General features: G+C 43.9%; 1 protein-coding gene across 1 annotated transcript in view; it reads right to left on the bottom strand.

Moving 5' to 3' along the window:
- Window positions 1-12,025: 12,025 nt before the first annotated feature.
- LOC142082265 (bifunctional heparan sulfate N-deacetylase/N-sulfotransferase 4) overlaps window positions 12,026-21,150 on the bottom strand; it is a 104,941-nt gene continuing 95,816 nt past the window's right edge. The window contains exons 13-15 of the mRNA XM_075150287.1: window positions 18,180-18,282; window positions 17,368-17,896; window positions 12,026-12,515 (exon numbers count right to left, since the gene is read on the bottom strand). Coding sequence (XP_075006388.1) covers window positions 17,777-17,896; window positions 18,180-18,282 — 223 coding nt within the window. The 3' untranslated portion in view covers window positions 12,026-12,515; window positions 17,368-17,776. The remainder of the gene's footprint in view (window positions 12,516-17,367; window positions 17,897-18,179; window positions 18,283-21,150) is intronic.

Raw genomic sequence — 21,150 nt, 5'->3', positions numbered from 1 at the left:
TGCGTTCTTCTCTCCTCTCATAAATATCACGTGCCGTAATCTCACTTTGAGGACGCCTGCGAGCAGCTTTGCGTGGCGAGAGAGGCAGAGGGGATGAGGTGTCGGGGTTTGGCCGGCTCGGGGACCTCCCCTCTTCCGCAGATCCTGGAGAGGTCCGGTTGTGGGAAGAGGTTCATGTTGGCGACAGGGCTCGGGAAAAATCACGGTGCTCTTTTTGGATCCTGTGGAAATTTTCTGAGAGGTTTCATGCCCCCGAGATACACCCATCCTCTGCTGGGGTTGCAAATAAGCTCTGAATAATGCTCTGTGTTCATTTTAATCCCCCCCTCTTGCTTTTTTTCACACTTTAAATACAAAATAAAAAGGGTGCCTGCTTTTTCACGCTGTAGGTGAGGTAGGGTGAATCAGCACAGACCCCCAGCCCGTTTAACCGGGGACGGTGAGCTCTGTGCCGCGTCCCAGGCGCTTGGCAATCGGCCCCATCGTCATACCCTGACTCCGCGGGCAGGCATCCAATTCATCATAGTCTAATCACACCAGGACAAGGGTCTCGCTGCTCAAATAACAGCGAGGCAATGCTGTGCCGGTGGTGTAAATTATACAGTCCAATCTCGGGAAGGCTGCGGGAAAGGCAGTCTATCAAAATGCCATTACCTGGCGCGCACAACTTGCTGCTGCTGGTGGCTGGGCAGGCAGGTAGCTGCAGACTCTGTTTAATGACAAATTTAATGATAGACTCCTGAAGAATTACTGTTGATTACTCTTCTCATATTCGTTTCAACCTTTCTCCCCGCGGACACAGAGACGGGCATGCAGCGACCCTGTTTTAAATCACCCTCTAGCCCTGTACGAAACAACTCTGAGCGCCAGCTGGAAATGGTCAGGTGTGGCTTTAAAGAAATGAAAAACGAAGAGAAAAAGTATGTATATTAAAGAGCTGGATCTCCTCTCAGGAGAAGGGGATGCATGTGGGAGCTGGAGGGGGCTAGGGATGCCTGAAGGGTGCAGGGGCGACCATCCCTTTGGGGTTTTGGGGCGGGGGGGGAAGGAGAGCTGGGGCTCGGCCCCTGCCTAGGGGCATCGCCGGGAGACTCCTGCTCTCCCAGGATGACAGCCTCAGCATGGGAAAAAGGCATCACGAAGGAGCCGAATAAGTGACTTAAGTTCATCCTGCCAAAAAAACCCAAAAAACAAACAAACAAAAAAAAAACCACAATAAAAGCTGGACCTTGGGCACAAAATTCAGGAGTGTAGAGTTTACTATTACTGTATGACCCAAATTCTCCGCTTCCCAGGCAGTCCCTCGAATCGTCTTTGCAGATATAAAACTCCTGGTTGCACCATCCCTGCCTAGGACTTCATCCAGGGCAGGGGAAATGAAGGAGGATGGGATCACTGGCTCGGGGGACTCTGGGCTGCTTCGTGCGGTTTTGATGTCCGTAGCATGATGTCCGGGAAGGAAAGGGGAATTTGAGCCGTTAGGTTTTAAGTGACAAGACGGCTATTAAAAATTAAAGCTTTGTTTAATCCTGTGGTATGACAAACGTTTTTTCCCCCGTGGGCGAATCCTCCTCGCAGATCTGAACGAAGTAACTCTCGTTTGCTTTGCGCTTTTGGTGGGACCTGAGCAGCAATCCAGCCTAAGCCTCAATCTCCCCTACTCCCCTCCAAGAAAGGATAAGAAATGTATAGAATTTCTTTAAGTTGGTTTGAGCCCAACAGGACTCTGGTCTACAGAGCAGCCCACTTGAAAGTACATCATCTCCCAACATAGAGTCCTCTGGAAACTTTATCAGCGCTGTTCCCGGTGCGAGGTGTTGCTCTTCCACCGCCGCTTTGTATTCCCCAATCTGACCGCTTCAGCTCCTAAAAATAAATTGTCTGTGTTATCAGGGCATAAAAGCAGCTGAAGTATCCTGGGAGCTCTTTCTACCCAGAAAATCATAAAGTTAGAAACTACCTTTTTCAAGACATTCATATTTTTGTAACGATCCGTTTTGGACCACATATTCAGTCATTTCAACACCGACCGCAAATCCCAAAAGCACGTGTAGGGGGCAGGGTGGGATGGGAGGCTCGAGGGATGCGAGTGTTTTCACGGGGGTGTCCGACCCTGGGCCAGAAGTGGTGTTGGGATGGGTCTGTCCCCTCTCCGTAAGATCCTGCTGACTGGAAGCAAACTTCGGATGAGGTCCGGGAGCCTGTATTTCACTGAGTCCACCAGACCAGTAGCTCAGGCTGACTGGTAACTAGAGATGGATGCATTCAGGCAAAGTTATACTACTTTTCTGCTAGTATCTAATGCTGATACATTGAGGTTATTATGAAGACACAATTAGGAACACGGATTTCAAAATAATGTCATCATCAGTGCTGCCAGGGCTTTTTTTGGTTGTTTGTTGTTTTTGTTTTGTTTTGTTTTTTTTTTTTGAGGAATAAGCTTTTGCTGTAATGTTGTTTTATGGATTTTTTGCTCATTTTGCCTTTTTTCTAAATGATTTACGAACGTCTCTGTCATCGTTTCGTTCCTTCTGAAAAAGCTTTGTTTTTCAAAGAAGCTGCAGCATGTCAGATTAAAGTGCAAATACCCACTTCAAGGCTCTAACAAGTTCTGTGCCACTAAGAGCCTTTGATTTCTGCATTTAATTATGTCTCATTGGATTATAATAGTCCTATTCCTCCTTGTTTCTCGAACTCAGTTTTCCATACTTGTCTTGCAGTTAATTAAAAGTGCCTCCTTCGCTGCTAGGCTGGTAGTGAAATTAAGGCTGACACACTGGGGAACTTTGCATCTGGAGGGATCTTATTTTTAACCTCTAAAACTCAGCACCTACGGGGCTCCTGGTGGGTGAACTTTTATTCTAATATTGTGAAATCTGACAATAAAACAGTCCCACCTGCATCGCTGAAAAGTTGGATAAGGTTCCCCGGAGACCTGTCCCGGATGGTGCCCCCCTTCCAAAGTGATCAAAATCCACCGTGCCGTACATCATTCGACTGGGTTTTGCTCTTTAGACTTGTAATTGCAGATGCGTCCCAGGGCTCAGAAAATAAGGGGGAGCTGACACCGACCGGTGAGACCCAAAGGCTGGCAGGGTGCTGGGGTAGCGGAGCCTGGACCACTCGGTTATTCCTGCCAGGGAAGCTGGTGGTGATACGGCTGCTGGTCACGGTCCCCATTGGAAGGTGGGTGGCTGACCCCTGGCCAGACCGTGGGACCACAGCCGCCTCCGCAGGGCTCTGCGATGGCTGAGGACTCAAGTTTTCCTCTGGCAGATCCTTTTAACGTATAACATATTGCCGTTGTACTAATCTTAGTCAAGTCTTGCTTCCTCATTTTCTTGCTGTAAGTGTAAGACCCATCTATTTTATACTGCTTAGTATAATGATACCAGCCAGTAATGGTATACAATAATACGGACGCAATCAAAGCATCTTGGAAGTTGTCTCCTCGCAACATGTCACGAGGCATAGATGATCTTCAGTTTTCTTTTTTTTTTATTTTTTTCCAGCCCTTGGTCTGCTTCAGACATGCCCCTCAAATGGCAATGGTTGAAATTCTCAGATTTGACGAGTAGGTTTTTAGGTACCTCAAGGGAAATCAGCTTTTCAGCAGCTTGGCACGCCTGCAGCTGCTCACACACACACACAAAGGGCCGTCTTGGGCTTTGGCTCCCCATTTTTGTTTTCTGGGAGCAAAAATACATATATTTATCCCAGTTTCCGTTCTTCCCTTGCGTAAAGAAATACTCATCACAAGTCTAAAAAAGTGAAAGGTTATTCTGGAAATCTGCTGTTAAACATTTGCAAGATATTTAGAGGTGCAAAGATAGAAAAAGTTGCATACCGTGCTAATTTCTAGCTAAATTCTAGCTAATGTCTTGGCAAAGCTTTCCTCACCTCCCCTTTTTCTTTTAATAGTAGCATTTTATAATTAGTGATGAGTTTGTTTTTGACTTTTTTTTTCCCACTGTGAAAGCAACTTCGTTAGCAGAGGTGGAAGAAGCAGCAGCACTGAAGCCTTTTCTGAGAGCCGGGTGCCCGGGAGAGGAGGGCAGATCTGCTGGACTTCGCGTAAAGTGTAAAAATTGGTGTGGGGATAAGAAAAAAAAAAATCTTTGGACAAGTGAAAGAATTGCCGTGTCCAAACCAGCAGTGTATTATGGAGAGGTCTCTGTGGGAGAAACAGAAAGAGTGTGGTATTTCTGCTGAATGTGGGATGCCTCAGTGGGCAAGAAAATCAGAGTTTCAGAAACACTGGGCCAAATTCGTGTATTGTGCAGCTCCATTACAGTCAAATAGAGTTACAGCAAAGAATAATTTTGCCTGGTGCCTAAATTCAGTGATTTATGGAAAATATTGATGACAACCCGCGCCACGTAATGCCTGCACGATGCTACAAAATCCATGGCATTAAATACAGACGAAGTTGGTGAAGTTACCTGATTTGTGTCTCTCGTAAATGCACCGTTTGCAGTGGTTTTGTCCAGCCAATGTTCACTGTACGTGAATGCATGGGAAAGAGCCCGCAGATTTAAAAGAGAGGTTTTATTTAGTTATTTCACAAACTCATACTAAAATCAGAATGCTGTCTTCAGAAAAATAACAGCTAATGCGGCATAATAAGTAGTTCAAGTCAAGAACTTTCAAACAACTTTTGTCAGAGCTATACGCTATATAGTGTTCTAGTATGTTAAGTTCATTATATGATTAAAATGTGGTTCTTGCGTTACCCACCAACATGAAATGCTGCGAGGAGAAAAAGCAAAGAAAATGTACCTTTGGCATTATATATATCGTCACATTTTGAGCTGGCAGCTGCTTTGAGGCACAATATCTGACTTTGAGGTCTGTGTTATTCGTGTCTAACTTATCTGTAACTTTCAGCTGACGCAGTTGAGAAAACGCTTTAAAATTTTCCAAGTACACGCGGTTATTTTCAGTTCTAATCGCCTTATTTCAGTTTTATTCCATTCAGCTCTATTCAGCGGAGTGGATTTTCCTACGTGGTCTATGACTCAAGACCCTTGAGTCATCCTGGCTCCTTGGGATCAGCCAAAGGATTTTAGGGCGTCACGCTTCTTATTCCTGAAGCGGTGATTTGGGATTTTCGAGACGAATGCGGCTTTTTCCTTTGATCCCTATTTTCTCCTTCCCCTGGTGCTAGAAGTGCAGATCTGGACGTGGTCCTCCTCTGCCCCGGCTGTACCCACAGCCACACGGTTGGGTTTTCAGGAGGCTCCTCCAAGTCTTCATGCTCTTCCAAAGCATTTCCAGCCCGGTCCGACTGCTGCAGGGATCCGATCATTGCGCTGGCTGTCATCTTTGCTCTGGCCGCTAAGGGAAAGCTTTTAAACTCTACCACCATAATAGGATTACGCTTTTATACCCCGCATGGTTCCAGCTTCAGAGAAGCATTTTGGAAATCGGATTTGGATTCCCACGGGTTTTGATTATTTTTGGGAAGCTGGTGAGTGATGGCGCGATTCATCGAGCTAATTACAGCGAGGTGTACATAGCGTGGGTTCACGCTGGAAGGAGTAGAGCTTGCTGGAGAAAACCAGCTTTGGCTTTCCCGGGAAGTCTACCACCAAAAAAAAAAAAAACAACCAACCCTCTTGCAAGCTGTCAGATGGGTCAGGACCTCCAGGGTTGTCCCTTGTCCCGTCTCTGCGGGCGATGCACGTGGTGGACCCCAGGAGCTCCAACAGCAATGGAAATCCCCGGTGAAACTCTGCCCAGCAGCGTCTGAAACCAGCTCCCTCCAACACTGCTAAAGCATTTAATAATATGGAGTATTTAAACATGGCAATTGCTCCTCTGATCTAGTCCCTGTGAAAGTACCTCTTAAGGTAGGCCATCTAATTTTTCTGCCACTAAATTCCCGTTGTTGAGGACTAGTACTTCATGCTGCCACCAATTTTCTCCTACTCTCACTTGCTAAAATAATACATTGCACTCGCCTCTTAAATTAGACACAAGCTTAACCCTCTAACAAAGCTCACGAAGCCTGTTTGCTGTGAGGATAGATTCGAATATGCTTTTTTGTTTTGGAAATGCCACACGTATCAGGTCTGTCGGCTGGCATTAACATGGCAATTGTGGGGCTTGGTTTTCCTGGGATGGTTTGCTGGCACTCAAGACTTTTTCTGTACCATAGACAAAATCCTCTCTCCAAGAAGCACTTTCTGTTTCAGGATGTGTTGGTCATTTCCTATGGTTTTCAAAAAACTGCTTGTTGGCATTATGGTCTCCTCTTCATTAACGCATCTCTAACGATGGTGATGATTGTTAGCAATGCAGCAAAGGAAGTGCCTAGTCCAAACTGGATCTCCTAGCTTTCCTACTCAGGTGTGAGAAGATATTCTCCTGCCGTGCTCAGCCTCTGCAGGTAGGACAGCGTCATGGGAAAAATTTCTGTAATGCAGAGACATGAAACTCCACCGTTTTCCTTTGCCGCTTTATTATATAGAAGAAGGATGGATATATGCCCCAGAATTCAACTTGCCTTTTATTGGAAAAACAACAAAGCTATGAAGGAATAAATTATTAAGGTGATTAATCAACAGGTGGCAAATGAAAAAGGCAGCCAAAATGAAATGGAATTATCTGTGGACAAACGAGTCATTTTAAATAGGCTCTAGGCTTTGTAATTGAATGTGCAAGAGTGCAAAACTTATCATTGGAAGAAAACCAGAAAATGGATGTACTTAAGGTTGGGCATTTATGAAAGTAGTTTTATTGCACATTACCAAATTTTATAATGTCTTCATTGTGTCACTGTTAAGTGTCCGGAATTCTTGTTTAATGAGTAAAGTAAAAATGTGTTTAGTGTGCCAGTATTAAATAGGTCCATGGGAAAGACAAGTCTGCAAAGGATATTTCTGCTTTAGTACTCAGTATTTTGTCAAATGATGTCTTATGGAAGACATGGAAATAGAGAGCAAAGAGGGGGCTGTTGGTAAATGCTTCACTTCATTCTCCTCAGAGCTTAATTCTCTGGGGTGGCCTTTCTGAAGGAGGACAAAAATTAATTTCTCATTTACAAAGGAACAGTGTAATGACTGCCATGAAAATAGCACGGACAGGTCCATGGGCAGGTGTATCAGCAATTGACTGCCGAGAGAAGGGTGATTAAATTTCACAGCCTGTAGTTTTCTGACAATTCCTAATAGCTCTAGTTTTCAGACAAGTCAGAGCTGTAACGCCGGTGAGGTCTTTGTGTAAATTTTATAAACACGGCTGAAATTGCCAAGAGCACACATAATTATCTTCTTTAAGGATTTCCCTTTAAAATAAGCTATTTTTTTTTTCTGCTTTACAAAATCACCTTCAGAGCATTTTTCTGATGTCTGCTTCTGTTCTAAGCTCATTTATAGACTCAACCTGTGAAAATCACCAGTGATGCTGGAGCAGAGGACCAGCCACAGCAGCTCTGGGGGTCCTCTGTGCCAGCCCGGGGTGCGAACTCCTTCGTTTTGGGGTTCAAAGAGTGTCCGTAGCTTTCTCTCACGGGTTGCAGCGGGAGGGTGGGGTTCAGCCCCGATCCTCTTTTTCCTGTGGGATGACTGCTTGGCTGCCGTGCACACCTCTCCCGCTGGAGTGGATGTGGTTATCAGCGTGTGATTAACGTGTGGTTATTAGCGTGTGATTAAGGTGTGGTGATTAACGTGTGGTTATTAGTGTGCGATTCTGTGATTTTTGGATGCTTTCTCTTTGCAATTCACCTCGTTGCCTGATTAGTGGTTGGCTCCGTAAGGTGAACGTGCTCAGACTTAAGTAAAAGTACTTGGGGTTTATGAAAATATAGAGCTATTCTGAAAAAAATACCTGCAGCACTACAGAAATGGTGATTTAGGATCTGCACTAAAACCTTCAGCTGCTGAGCAGGCTGCTGTGGTTGTAAAAATCCTCCGTTATACAGATGTTTTCCACGCCAGAGCAAAAACAGTTGCAAGATGTCACCAATATAAAACACCTCTGTCAAAATTTTGTATCTCAGCTTGTCCCATGTGGGGGGAAAAAAATTTGCTTCTCGTGAAATGGGCTTTAGAAAGACGATGACAACATGGTCTGTATTATAGCACTTACACGATAGCTTCCTACAGTGACCCAGGCAAGCCTTGAAATACTTCTTCTTCAGCCAGGTCTTCTAACGCGGAGGGAAAGAAGAGAGGTGGCTTCCTGGCTGTGCATGCGACCTTTGGAAAAATGAGTTTTAGTGTTGTGCTAAGGTGCTTGTCCATTCTGATTGTCCCGGCTGCTTTGGATTGCCTCCCTCTATCTTCCTAAGCTGGCAATGTTTTTATCTTGAGGTATTGGATCATATCTTTTAAGAAGATTGAAGGGAATTAAGTCTCCAGGCTCAACTCTCTCCTCTTCCAAGCAGCTGACAAATTTTAGTATGTTCTGCGTGGCAGTTACTGGAAATAGCTAAAGTCCGCAGAGGATGAACCGGGATCCATAAAAATGTTCTTCCTACTTAAGATGACAATTTATAATTTAACCGCAGCTCCTAACTTAATGATGGCAGATTTACACATGGTGCCATCCAACTCTGCCTTGCTTTATAACTGAGCAGCTTCCCTGAATTGGTACTGGGTATCTGAACAATGGAAAAAGTGTGGAAAAAATGCAGAAAAGCTAGCAACAGCAAAGAAAACCTCAGCACGCTCCTAGTACACGTTGTCTTAATTAACTAGCATATTTAAAAGTAATTAAAGCGAGTATGGTTTAGGAAATGAAAGATGATGCTTACTTGGGAGATTTGAATTTTTTCCTCTGTGAAAGCTAGGAGCAGAAGAAATTAGTGCAGAAGGAAATTCAGTTGGTCTTGACATTTACAGGTAAAATAGTAGATCTTGATGATGGGAAGTAGCGCCAAGGAGGGTGGGTAGGTAGGAAGAAATGGAGGGGAAGCAGGCTACAGTATAGCAAGCAAGTCCTCCTTTTGGGAGGAGGGAAAATAACGAACATCTAAGACCGAAAACTTTCTCCTTAAATAAAAAATTCATGAGCCCTCTATATCTATATAATAAACAAATATAAGTGAAGACTATTTCAAGACGTATTTTTATTTTCCTGTATAAAAAGCCCTCGCTTTGGTTCCTATTGGTTTTTATTGCCAGGTGCAGTATAGAAATCTCATGCAGCAGTAGATGTGATAACTCTCAGAGACTTGGTAGGCTTTTAATCTTCTTCCCAACCCTGTGGAGCAGATCAGAGGTCCCCTCACAGAAGGGGTCCACCTTCAGTCCATGGATTTAGACACGAGCGTTAAGCAACCGCTCCGGTGACTTTTACATCTGGGTACTGTATGGGGGGTAATCACTCGATAACAAAGACCTAGACTGCCGAATATAGCCAGGGCACTAAATGTAGGACCTCTTAAACCATGAGTCTGTGCCTCGGGCTGCTGGAAGGCGCGGGTTCTCCTAGCAATGAACCTGAGCGATAGCGAGTTTGGCTTTGGATCTGGATCTGAACGTCTCCCCAGCTACGTAGTGCATGGGGAATTTCATACCAATAAAATCACTGGGTTACTTCAGTCCCTAGTCATGATGGGGTACCCAAAAGGTGATTTTTGCTTTCTTTTTTTTTTAATGTCAGATTGCTTATGAAATTTTAAATGCTTCACGTTGCAGAACAATTTTTCTTTGCTTACTTGGTGTGATTACAGAAAGCTCTGCAGGAAGATGTGCTGTAGCTACAATGTCATTAAATAACATTTTCCGTTGGTGGGTTTATTCTCTCCTTCATGAGAATATTTAATTGTCATTGATGCTAATGGGAATTGTGTGTCTTTGGAGGGCATGCAGATTAATACTGAGATGATTCCCTGGCCAAGGCAAACACAAGTGAAACAAAAAAAATATTCAAGGAAAATTCTGTAAATAAATATCTGCCTCACAGCAAGTTCTGTAAAAACTGATCCCCTCATATATCCAGCTCTTTCTTGTAGTTCAGATCATACTATGAAGGGAAGTTAAATTACTCAACAGGGAATGTGTCTTACAGATAAGTTCTGCAAGAGAGCAGAGCGTACACCAGAGTTAGAAAAGTAGCAAGTACAAAGTCAATTGAATGGCATGCAATTATCTCCCAAATTATAAAGCGCGTTTTTCAACCCCCCCTAGCATTTTATGGAATTGCAAGTTAGATTAAGGAATCCCACTCCACCCAATGCTGACCTTCCTCTGGCTGAAAACAACCTCTGAAAAAAAACAGGATGATTCTAACTACCAGCTCATAAAGCTAGTTGACCTTCTGTGATGAAAACAGATTTGTGTATTAACGTGCCACATTCCTATTCCCAAAGAAATAGGAGTACTATAAAACTAGCCCGTGTTTGGTCAGAGTTAGCTGTATCATGACAAACGACTTTGTAAACCCGAAGTGGCAGATACGGGTTTATTTAGATATTTTAAATGTTTTTCTCCCCACCCAACAGCTGCAGCTGACAAAAATGCAAATATCAATCTGGTTTCCCTAGGAAGTCTTTAATTCTTCATGAATGGAAATATGAGTATAAATTACATGTAGAATTCTTTTCTGTAATTCTATAAATCAATTTCTAACTGGAATTTGGATATTTACACGTATGAAAAAGTGGTCTTCCTCTCCTCTCACAAACTGTGTATAGAAAAAGCCCTTTTTCACCAACGGATGTGCTCAGAAGTTTATTTAGTGCTTCCAGGTTTCCGGTGGTCTGGGGGGGAATAGTTTGATTCTAGAAGGGAAAATGCAAACCTTAATGAATTTAATAGAAGTGGTAAAGTTTTGGAAGAACTCTGCCATCCTTTTACTAAATAAGACTCAGGCAGGCAACTCGACTGAGCCTGGAAAGATTTCTGTTTTAGGCAAAACCCATTCAGGTTCATCGGCGGGTTTCAGCCGCGGTTTCCACGTGGCCTCCTTTCCCACCCAGGGAATCCAAAGGAAATAAGAGAGGTGGCCAAGAAAGGACAGGGATCTGAGTGTGACAGGAAAAAACTGGCTATATTCTTTTTTTTTTTTTTTTTTAAGTAAGCTCTTCATTTAGATGTATAAAGGCATTTGGGATCCAAAGCAGCAGACAGGCGAATGTCTGCGAGGGCTTTTAAAAGTGCCTAACTGTCTGACAAATAATTATGGTAGAAAGCCGATTGCTTTTTAGTTTCCAAGGGCCTACAAGTAATTTTTTTTTTTTTTTTAAAAACAGACTTAAAGTCCTAAAATATTTTGAAAATTTTACCTACTATGTCTCCCTTGTCTGAAAGTGTCAAGCAGATCCGGGAAGAAGCCAAAACTGGTATTGAGATGTCTGTAATGTCATTTCTAATTTGCTTAACGATACAAGCTCTAGCGAGGCGTAATTTGCTATTCTGTAAGGTTTGTACTAAGAATACTTGACTCTGATATGATTTAACATAATTCTGACATAGATCTGTAAAACAAATGAATATTTTATAATAAAAAGTGGAAGCATTATGATATTTTAGGGGAAAAAATATCAGTATCTCGTAATTCTGAGCGCATGGTTTGAGCCTCCTTCAAGGCAATTTGCACCAGCTGAAATCAGGTCCTGTTAAGATCCCTCAAACTGAGCAGAGAAAAAGCCTGGTGTGATAATTGGAGAAAGAGCTTACACAGGGCTGTCGGAATATCCACACCTCTCATTGCAGGCGGGTAATAATTTTGAAAGGCAGGCCCATAAATGCGCGTTATGCAGCGTAACAAACATGTAAGTGTCAGACTTGCCTGAATTAATGTTCCCTGCCCGGGAAGAGGAGGAGGAGGAGGAGGAGGAGGAGGAGGGAGGCAGAGGACGAGGTCGATGGCACTCCCAGCGCTGGTGCAGCCGGCTGTAAATCCCATGGCGTCGGGGCCGCTGTGTCGGGAACGGGTGAAAGCCTCGAGGAGTTGCTGAGGCAGGAGGAGGTGAGTCAGTGCACGACTTCAAATATATGGCAGAGGTTATTGAAGAGCAGATTTTGGCTCAGAAAATGGGAAAGAGGATTTAAGGGAAGAAGAAAAGCACTCTCTATAATACACCATCAGAAGTGTTTATTCTGCGGCAGTGAGAAGAACCAATAATAAGGTGTGTGCACATCAATTATTTAAAACAATTCCAGCAAATACAGACTTTGACCTCCCTCACCACCCCCCCAACAAAAATACTTTGAGTGATCAAAATTTCTTTTGATTCCTTTTTCTTCAACACCAAGTATTTGTTCAACTGGATTTGCTGTCGTCACGTAGGAGGGGAAAGAAAAAGAAAAAAAAAAAAAGAGTTTGGGCAAGACAGTGAAGTTTTTCCTCAGCTCTATCAAGAGGATGTCTTTTGTTTTGAAATACTACAGAAATGATAATAAGTCTTATAAAAGTTATCCAGTCACTGGAGCACCGAACACTTCAGAATCTGTGTCACTTGCAAATCCTTATTTATTTTTGGTAGGTTTTCTAGATAGGATAATGATGCAGGAATCGAATCCATAGACAGGTCCACACCTTTGCAGTCACGCTAAAAGGATGAACTGGAAGGAAAAAAGAGAAAATAAAGGCAGTGTAAGAAATGTTGTCTGACAGGGAAATTCCTATCCCAAGAACATACACAAAAATTAAAAAAAAAAAAAGTCTCCAAAGCAAAAATTCCTGGCAGATTTATGCAGAGGTGTATGAACTAATACAGTGATGGACAGACTAACTGTTAACGCTAAGTTTCGTAATCTGATATCGATGAGGATAAAGATAGTGAGGTGATCATAGGAGATTTCAGCTCTTTGAGAAAGAGAGTATCCACTGGCAAGAGAGAGATGGCACTGCAATCCGAGAGCTGAAATGGCAAAGCTAAATTGCATGTGCAAAGAGAACTTCTCCTGACACCAGCGGCGAACTTAATCTTACTTAACTACAATAAAATTAGACACTTAGTCTCTGCTGATTTATATATCTGTGTTGTACCTGTTTTACACAGCTGTCACAAGCTCACACACCTATTATAAACATCAATTTTAAACCCATTATAAACATAATTTGCTACTGATGGAAACTAAATGACGAGTTTGGACTTGATGTCTAACTTTAAGATGGCCCAGCTTAGGTGAAATGAGCACCCTGCACCCAATTTATTCTCGGCTGATCATTCTGGAGATGAATAATGTTCCCCCGTCTCACGGGCTCTGCCTGTCGCGTGCTTTTCAGATGCACTACGCTGGCTCAGAATTGAACAGGAATGGGAAGGAAAAGGAGGAGGGGGAAGGAAGAGGAGAAAATATTCAGCTTCTGCTTTTGTATTCAGGGCACGTCCCCGCTGCCTTATTATCACATCAGAGAGTCTGGACCCATCAGCGCTTTCATTACGCAACATTTTCCTCCCTCAAGAATTTATAATTCCGCCATCTTAATTTGTTTTGGGGACACTCGGCAGTCTGATTCCCTATCAGAGAGAAAATTTGTTTTATTAGAAAACATCTATGAGCAGTTAATCCAGCAACTTTATTTTAGACCTTGAGAGGTCAATGCATAATTTAGAAGGTTTTGGATTCTGCTCTGATTGCTTCTCGCTCAAAGACAACCTCGATTATACAAGCTCGGTTTTCTGAGGGCCGAAGTCCTGCTTTAATCCTCAAATATGCTGCCATAGACCCTGACGCCCGTGTCTGGCCCGTAGGGTTTTCTATTTCTCGTCGCCAACGAGACGGGAGGATGGAGCGGAGAGGGACCCGGGTGGTGCGGCGAGACCAGAAGCGGTGCAGCCCCATGGGGTGCCAGAGGTGGGGGACGGCTTGCAGCTCCAACCATGGCAGAGCACCGACCGAGAGAGGTTGGGGGAAGAAACCGCCGCTCGGTGATAGAAATCAAACCAGCAATGGGTTTCCAGCAGCGGTAGGGCTACGTGATGCTTGAACCACAGAGATTGTGCCTTATGGAACCGGCTCTTGGGGGCCAACCAGGGTCTGCTGGAATTAATAGGAAGACTCCCACTGGTCTCCACGGGCAGCAGGTCAGGTCCTCGGTGCGGCAAGGCTCCTTCAAACCTCCGCAGGAATCCGTATTTCCAGGGGAATGGGAGCAAACTGCAGCTGCAGCCCTCCAGTATGTAAAACTCCTATTGATTTACAGCCTGCACCACATGGAGGAATTGTGGAGATGAATCCTGCAGCTTATGAATAAGAAAGAAGGGCCAGCATTATCTTTCCCAGCTACAGTCCCCTTGCCATGAATAAATGTTTCATTTTTATTGCAGTTGTTTTGCTGGTCTTTAAGAATCCCAACAATTACGTGGCCAGCGATATGAAAGGCATAAAAGAAATCGAGATCATTTACAGCTAGTTCACAAAGGCTCCTCTATAATACGGTGGTCCAGAGAAATTCTGTGTTGATGGGTCCTATTACAAGTGGAAGGAATGAAACTTTGAAATACTGTTATTTCATCTTTATATGAGACATAATGAAGTCAATTCAAATGTCAGTTTTCAATGGAACACGAGGTCTCTCGGAAATGTGATGCCCATTCAAACTTAAAAAATAACAATGAGGTATAAAAATATCCAGCGTGTTTTAAGGACATGAGGCTATTACAGAGCTGAGAGTGGGAAAGACTTAATTCTTTTTTTTCTAAATGAAAAGCTAAGAACAAGAAATAATTTTCCAGATTTTATGGTATTTGTCTCATTTCCTTGAAAAACTCCTGAAACCAATTCCTGTTTATTTAGCTTTTATTCAAGAAGTTATGAAGTCATCTTTGAATTAGTGATGAGCCAATTCTAATGCATTTTAACAGCTAAAATGTTATCAAATGGTTGATTGAGATATTCTTCTCTGACCAAGCCTCACTTAGCCAGAACTCTCATCAGACTAGTCATTTTTGGCATTATCAGTGCTAAAAGTTAAAAGTGTGAATTTGCAACAAAGTATGTAACTGATTTCCCCCCCCCCCAAAAAAAAAAAAAAACAAAACAAAAAACCCCACATAAGGTTCCTTATATTTGGCATTTAATTTGCCCTAGCTCATTTTGAAGAGTCCTCCTGGCTGAAATAGAAGAACTAGAAAAATTACTTTAGGAAAACAAAACAAAATCAAAGACCCCCCCAACTCCCTCTTGTCTTCAACAACTATAGCTGTGAGATAAAAGACCATCTCCTTTTCAGCTCACCTCGTTTAGACCTATACAGCTGAGCTCTTCCTCTGAACGAGTTGTCCATTGTCTTTTTACAATCAATAGAGAGGAAGAGGCAAGATGAATCTCACTCATTTGAGAAGTCGGCTTTGTGGCGAGATGAATGGTGTCCTAGAAGCGCTATTTCCCTTCATAAAATGAAGTAGATGTCTCACTTATGCGAGATGAATCCCATTTCAATATTTAAAAGCAAACGTGAGACGGGGCAACGCTTGTCTTTTGGGCTTTCCTGTACGGTTGTGTACATCCTTGTGTGAGTAGGCTAGAGCAGCTCTGGTGGGGTTGGGCATGCCGTGCTCCCCGCCGGGCAGGGGGTACCTCTCCTTGTCCTGTTCCCACCCCTGCTGTGGGTCCTCCTGCAGAAGGAGCGAGGACTGAGGTGGAGAGCAGGAGCACAAAGGGCCCTGCGGGGACTTGGTGGTGGTTGCACCTCAGCCTCTCCTCCGTGCCACCCCGTGGGCTGTCTGTGCGGCACCAGGGAGGGCCGAGCCGGCTCCTCGCGTGGATGAGGGACCTGGACCAGGGCAGTGCTGGGTCTGGGAAAAGGGCTGGAACGGTGCGGAGGGAAGAAGCAGCCAGGCGTGTTCAGATGGGCAGTGGTGGGGGAAAGTGGTGGCAGGGAGGTGGTGCCAGAGGACACTCACCGGCATGTGCCGCCGCTGCCGAGCTGGGAGCGGGATGGGTGGCACCAGGATAGCTCTGGGAAGCACTGGCTTTGTCAGTCCAAAATAAGCTAGTGTCGTGATCTTGGTGGACAGTCTCGTGATTTAGGTGTTTGGAAATGCGAAGATAGATATCTACGTGTATCAACTGGTTTGAAGCCTAAATTAATTCGTTTAAGTGCTCTTGAATACCACAGTCCATGTTGTGCCCTGATTTGTGCTCCCCGAGGCTAGCTCTCCCTAGTCTGAAGTCACGGCGCAACCCCAACGTCCAGTTCTGTCCCCTGAGCTAGGAGGTAAGGATCAAATTCCCGGGGAGGGGAAAGCACAAAGCCTCTGCAGCACCTGGAATGCCTTGTGCCTAGGAACTAAGACGGGGAAGTTTGAAAACGAAATCCATTTTGTGCTGCATAAAGAACAAAGGTTTGCCAGCTTTTATTTTCTTCGGAAGAAGTGTTACAAGGCTAAAACGCCTAAATGGTATTTGTTCCTTCAGCTCAAATTTCCCAGCGACTTTCTGCCCAGTCTTGTCGACCTTACCCACCCAGATCTGAGAAGAAAGAACAGTTCGTAATAGCATATTTTTGGTAAACCACCCTTCCATTTACCTATGGGCACAAAAAGCAGATATTTAAAACTAAGTGTATGTCCAATCTAGATATACAGGAGGTAGATATGCAGGCATAAGAATATATGCATCGTATATGTGTATGTGATATATAGTGGATACACTTGTCCTTTCAACTCCATTAAAGTCTATAGAAAGAGTTTATTATTCCACAGACTGTAGTTTTTTTCAAAACCTTAACCAATACCTTTGGTCATTAAAGTTTTTTTCTGTGATAGCGTGCAGACTGAGACCCTAAATGACTAACCCAACCTCTTTCTTTGAAGGCTTCAGAGCAAAAACATTGCTTTCCAGATAGCAACAGAATTGTCAATATTAGGTTATTTTCAGTACACTGCTTGCGTGGCCTGCTTAGATTTAAAAAGGTTTTGATAGTGGTTTAAGGAGTCCTATGGCGTTATGACAAAATATTTGATAGGATTTCACATCTCAGAGCTCTGTCGCAGCTGCTGAAGGAACCCAAGCGATGCGATGTAAAACCTTACCAGGGTGGCAAAGTAGCCACGTCCAAAAAAAAAGGCAATGGATTTCACTGAGATCTGGGAGGAGGGCCACCTCGCTGCCTGGCACCTCAACAACCCACACGACTCCAGTAAATCAGGATATATCTTGTTGTGAAGGGGGAAAAAAAAAACAAACAAACCAAAAAAAACCCCAAAAAACCAACGGAAGGAAGAGCACAGACTGTCATCAGTTATTACAGGAATCCCAGGGAAGCAGGTTAGGCGAGAATTTAGCCCACCTCTTTCTGTGGAGAGAGCGATGATGGTGCATTAATACTACATATATCATAACCATTAGGGATCCCGACTGCAAAGTGCTGAATATCCCCCTACAAAGCGATAGGAAAACTCGCAGGGTTGGGGGAAAAAACCAGCGAAAACAAACGTGGAAAAAACCCCAGCGGATGACCAACCTCACAGTCCAGCGAGAGATGTTCCCATCCGTTGCTCGTGTCCTGACAGACTGCAATTTGTCATGTACACTGAAGTCAATCCGTCCTACGCACAGTTTCTGGTACTTCCTGGTGAACAGAGGATTTAGGCTATGCACGAATCCCGGTCTGGATAAAGAGTAATGCCACGTAGCTCCGTGTTATTTCCTGGAAGCTGACAAAAGGGGTCGATGCTAATAACTGTCAGCGCGTGCATATAAAGAGTCGTCGGGTTTGGTTTTTTTTTTTTTTATTCTTTTGTGGTTTTCTTTTTTTAATAGAAAGAGCGTTATTCATGAGGTCCTCTACTGACGATCACAAGTGAGTCGGAGAAGCAAGGGGTTTGACGGTGAAGGAAATCCTCCTTATGTGGGTCCCCCGCCCTTGCGTGCTACCTGACCTTCTGCAGCTCCTGTCTCAGCCAGGAGGGCAGGGGCTGCCCCAGCCTGTGCAGCAGCTTGGACAACTCCACGTTGTGGTCTCTGTAGTAGCTCGACAGAAACGCTCGAGACTGAGAAGGGTGGGAAAAAAAAAAAAACACAACAGTCAAAGAAGGAAACCCACTCGATTTCGGGCAGGTGCTCTCGCCCGGGAGCTATGCACTGCTCCTGCAGAGGGGCTATTAAAAGGGGAATTAATTTCCTGTCATTCAAAGTTCATTAAAAGTTTCTGATTTTTAAAAATATCAAGCCAGTGAAAATAATAAAAAAAAAGAAATCAGTGTGTTTATTTTAGGAGTCAAACACAGGGTCAATATTAAAAACTGTTAACTTAAATTTCTGGAAAGCCCTTACCTCTTGGTCCATTGGTGGGTATTTTCGACCTTTGCTTTTTCCCAGGCACTTTGTTTTCCCTCCTTCCAATAACTGGCACCAAAAGCCTTTCTGAGGGTCAAACCTATAGAGGATGATATTGTTTGAAAGACCTCGCTAGAGAAGAATCTCCCAGCTACTAAGACATCGGCGTTAGCCAACAATTATTGCTGCACACATCTCTCTAGATGACTGAAATACTGAGGACAGAGTGGGACACAGCTTTCCTCTCTTGTGAAAGCTCTGAGAATTTATTTTTTCCACAAATTTGCCTTGGGAGTGGCTCAAGGCAAGAAGTTTTTCACACACTAGCTAATTTTTGTTCTACTTGTCCAGCATATCGGATACCTGTTTTAAGCGTTGATCTATAGGATGCCAGTCAAGGTCCTGAGCCTCAGTCTCAAGGATCTTACACGGCCCCACTCCAGAGCGTGACTCATATTTTATTGTCTGGTTTTGGTCAGAGATTTTATTCATGTCAAACTTCTCCGTGTATCCCTGTGAGATGCTAATGTTTTGATCAATTGACACTTGAACAAAGAACGTTTTGTTGAAAAAAATGACTGATCAGCTCTTTTCCTGGAATTAGATGCGCTGTATTCCCAAGGACATTATCGGCTGTGCTCGAGGAAAGCTCTCCGTGTGGCCGGTTGGAGCCGATGCTGTTGTGGGTCAGCACTGTCAAGGTGAGAGGGGTTAAAAAGGGCAGGCGGATCTCTTTGCTGACTTCAACAGGCATAGACTCGATCCCTAAGTCTATACAGCAAAGTGCGTGATTGTTGCATGACTACGAAACGATGAGAAATACCATATTGAAATGTTTTGTGTTGATTTTTGAGTGAAATAAGCAGCGTTCAGGTCTACTGAAAGAACCGCTGGTTGGTTGTTGGTAATTTAACTGCACCTGAGAAGTTAGTTGTTCCGTATCATTAGATCTAAATATCATTTTCATTCCAGAGATGGCATTATAGCATAAACACTGTCTTAGCAGTCTTATCTGAAATACACAATTTGATTTTGATGTCTAAAATTCAAAGATATAGGAATTTTAGATTAAGGCTTTAAAACACGTACTCACTAAGGAACAAACAACACGCAGCGTTAAGTTTTGAATTTATTGCTATGGGACTTGCTGCACGCATAAAACATTGAAAAGGGTTGCATTTCTGCTATTCAGCAGATGTTTGAAAAGGATGAAGTATAATTGGCTGGAACACAGAGTTAATTAGTTACAGACTACCTTTTTGCCCTGGGTCTATCCGTACGACATGGGTGCACTTGCAATTTGCTGCTGTGCATAAGTGAACTAATTTCTGGAGAAGGGTGAACCTTCTTCACGTTTTCTTTCTTGCCCGGCCTATTATTGCAGGCCTGAACCTTGTTTCCTAAATTGTCTCAGTAGCTGTATCAATTAAAAATAAATAAATCATTGATGAAATGGATATATCGATGATAGATTCACTTCTGCTTTGGCCTTTTCCATCTGCTCGTTGCATGGTGAAGTACTTTAGCTGGCTTACACTAATTTCCCAAGAGAAGCAGCAATATAGTGTGCTGGGTAAAAGGAAAACAGCAAAACTATGCCCCAAACAATACTTCTGCCTCAGAAGGAGCATATTGAACATTATTAAGAGAATGTGCAAATTTGGGTAGGGGAAAAGAGGGTAAGACAGCTCGGGCTGAATTCAACCCATTGCGTTCAGGTATTACGAAACTCTCAGGACTCCTGAAAACGTAATTGGGCACAATGGAAGTATTTATTTAAAACTAGTGATAGCCTTAAGGCTAAAGTTACAAGTGAGCTTTTTAAAGCAGTCAGCAGAAACCTTTCCTCCAGGCCCGGGTATCTTTTCTTCCCTTGCAGAGTAAGCCGGTGGGAGACGCAGGGTTGAACCCGGACACCCCTACGCCCACCCCACCTTTGGGAAGTCAATGCCCGATGCTAGAGGCGGGGAGGGTGCCTGCGAGGGCAGGGCTAAGAGATGCCACCATGAGGATCTTTCTTTTATTCTCTGACAAAATGTAGCGGCACTCCAAAAGAAAACATTTACTTAAGCGCACTCCCCTAATCCTATCTTTTCCTTTCCCTCCTGTTGTTCACACCAGGGAAAACGAGGGGAATCTCCCCTGTGAGGCTGGATGTGGAGCTGCCTCTGTGGTTAGAGCATGACGTGATGAGCCGGGCTAGAAGAAGCGGCATTTTGGCTGCCCTTTGCCAAAGCCAAGCTCTGTCCTGCCTCCCTCCTTTGCTGCCTGCTGAGAAAAACAAAGAAGGGAACCGCTGGCTCACGCTACCCTGGACCGTGAGTCATCTGAGGATGTCGGGAAATAGATCTTCCTCGCAGTCAGTGGAGCTTTGGTAGGGCCATCCTGTGATTAAAAGGAAAGGTCTTTTGTAACTTTAGTCCCATGTGTCCTAGGTTTCTGTTCAGTAAGTTCAGATACTTAAAAAAATTAAGCCCTCGGTCACTCCCTGTGAAAGCGAGTGGGTGGGGGAGAGGTGGGAAACATCTCTTCAGTGCCGTAGCGGGAACTTTGTGAAGACCACTGACTAGTTTCTCTCTCCTAGCACTTTGTGCGGGGATCCCAATGTCTTTCTATTGATGGCATTATGTGTAAAAGCCCTGCAACATTAGTTGATATTCCCCCTTTGTTTTCGCTACTCTAATAAAAAGTGCAGGTCATAGAATCATAGAACGATTTGGGTTGGAAGGGACCGTTAAAGGTCATCTTGTCCAACTGTGGGCAAGGAACATCTTCAACCAGATCAGGTTGCTCAGAGCCCCGTCCAACCTGACCTTGAATGTTTCCAGGGACGGGGCATCTACCACCTCTCCGGGCAACCTGTGCCAGGGTTTCATCACGGGCATCGTAAAAAATGTCTTCCTTATACCTAGGCTAAATCTAGGTCCTCTTTAGCAGTGCGTGTAGGAAACGATGACCTAGTTGCCCA

Source organism: Calonectris borealis, chromosome 4 (assembly GCF_964195595.1).
Source record: "Calonectris borealis chromosome 4, bCalBor7.hap1.2, whole genome shotgun sequence".
In the NCBI taxonomy this organism is placed as follows: Eukaryota; Metazoa; Chordata; class Aves; order Procellariiformes; family Procellariidae; genus Calonectris; species Calonectris borealis.
This window is presented reverse-complemented; position numbering and strand designations above follow the sequence as displayed.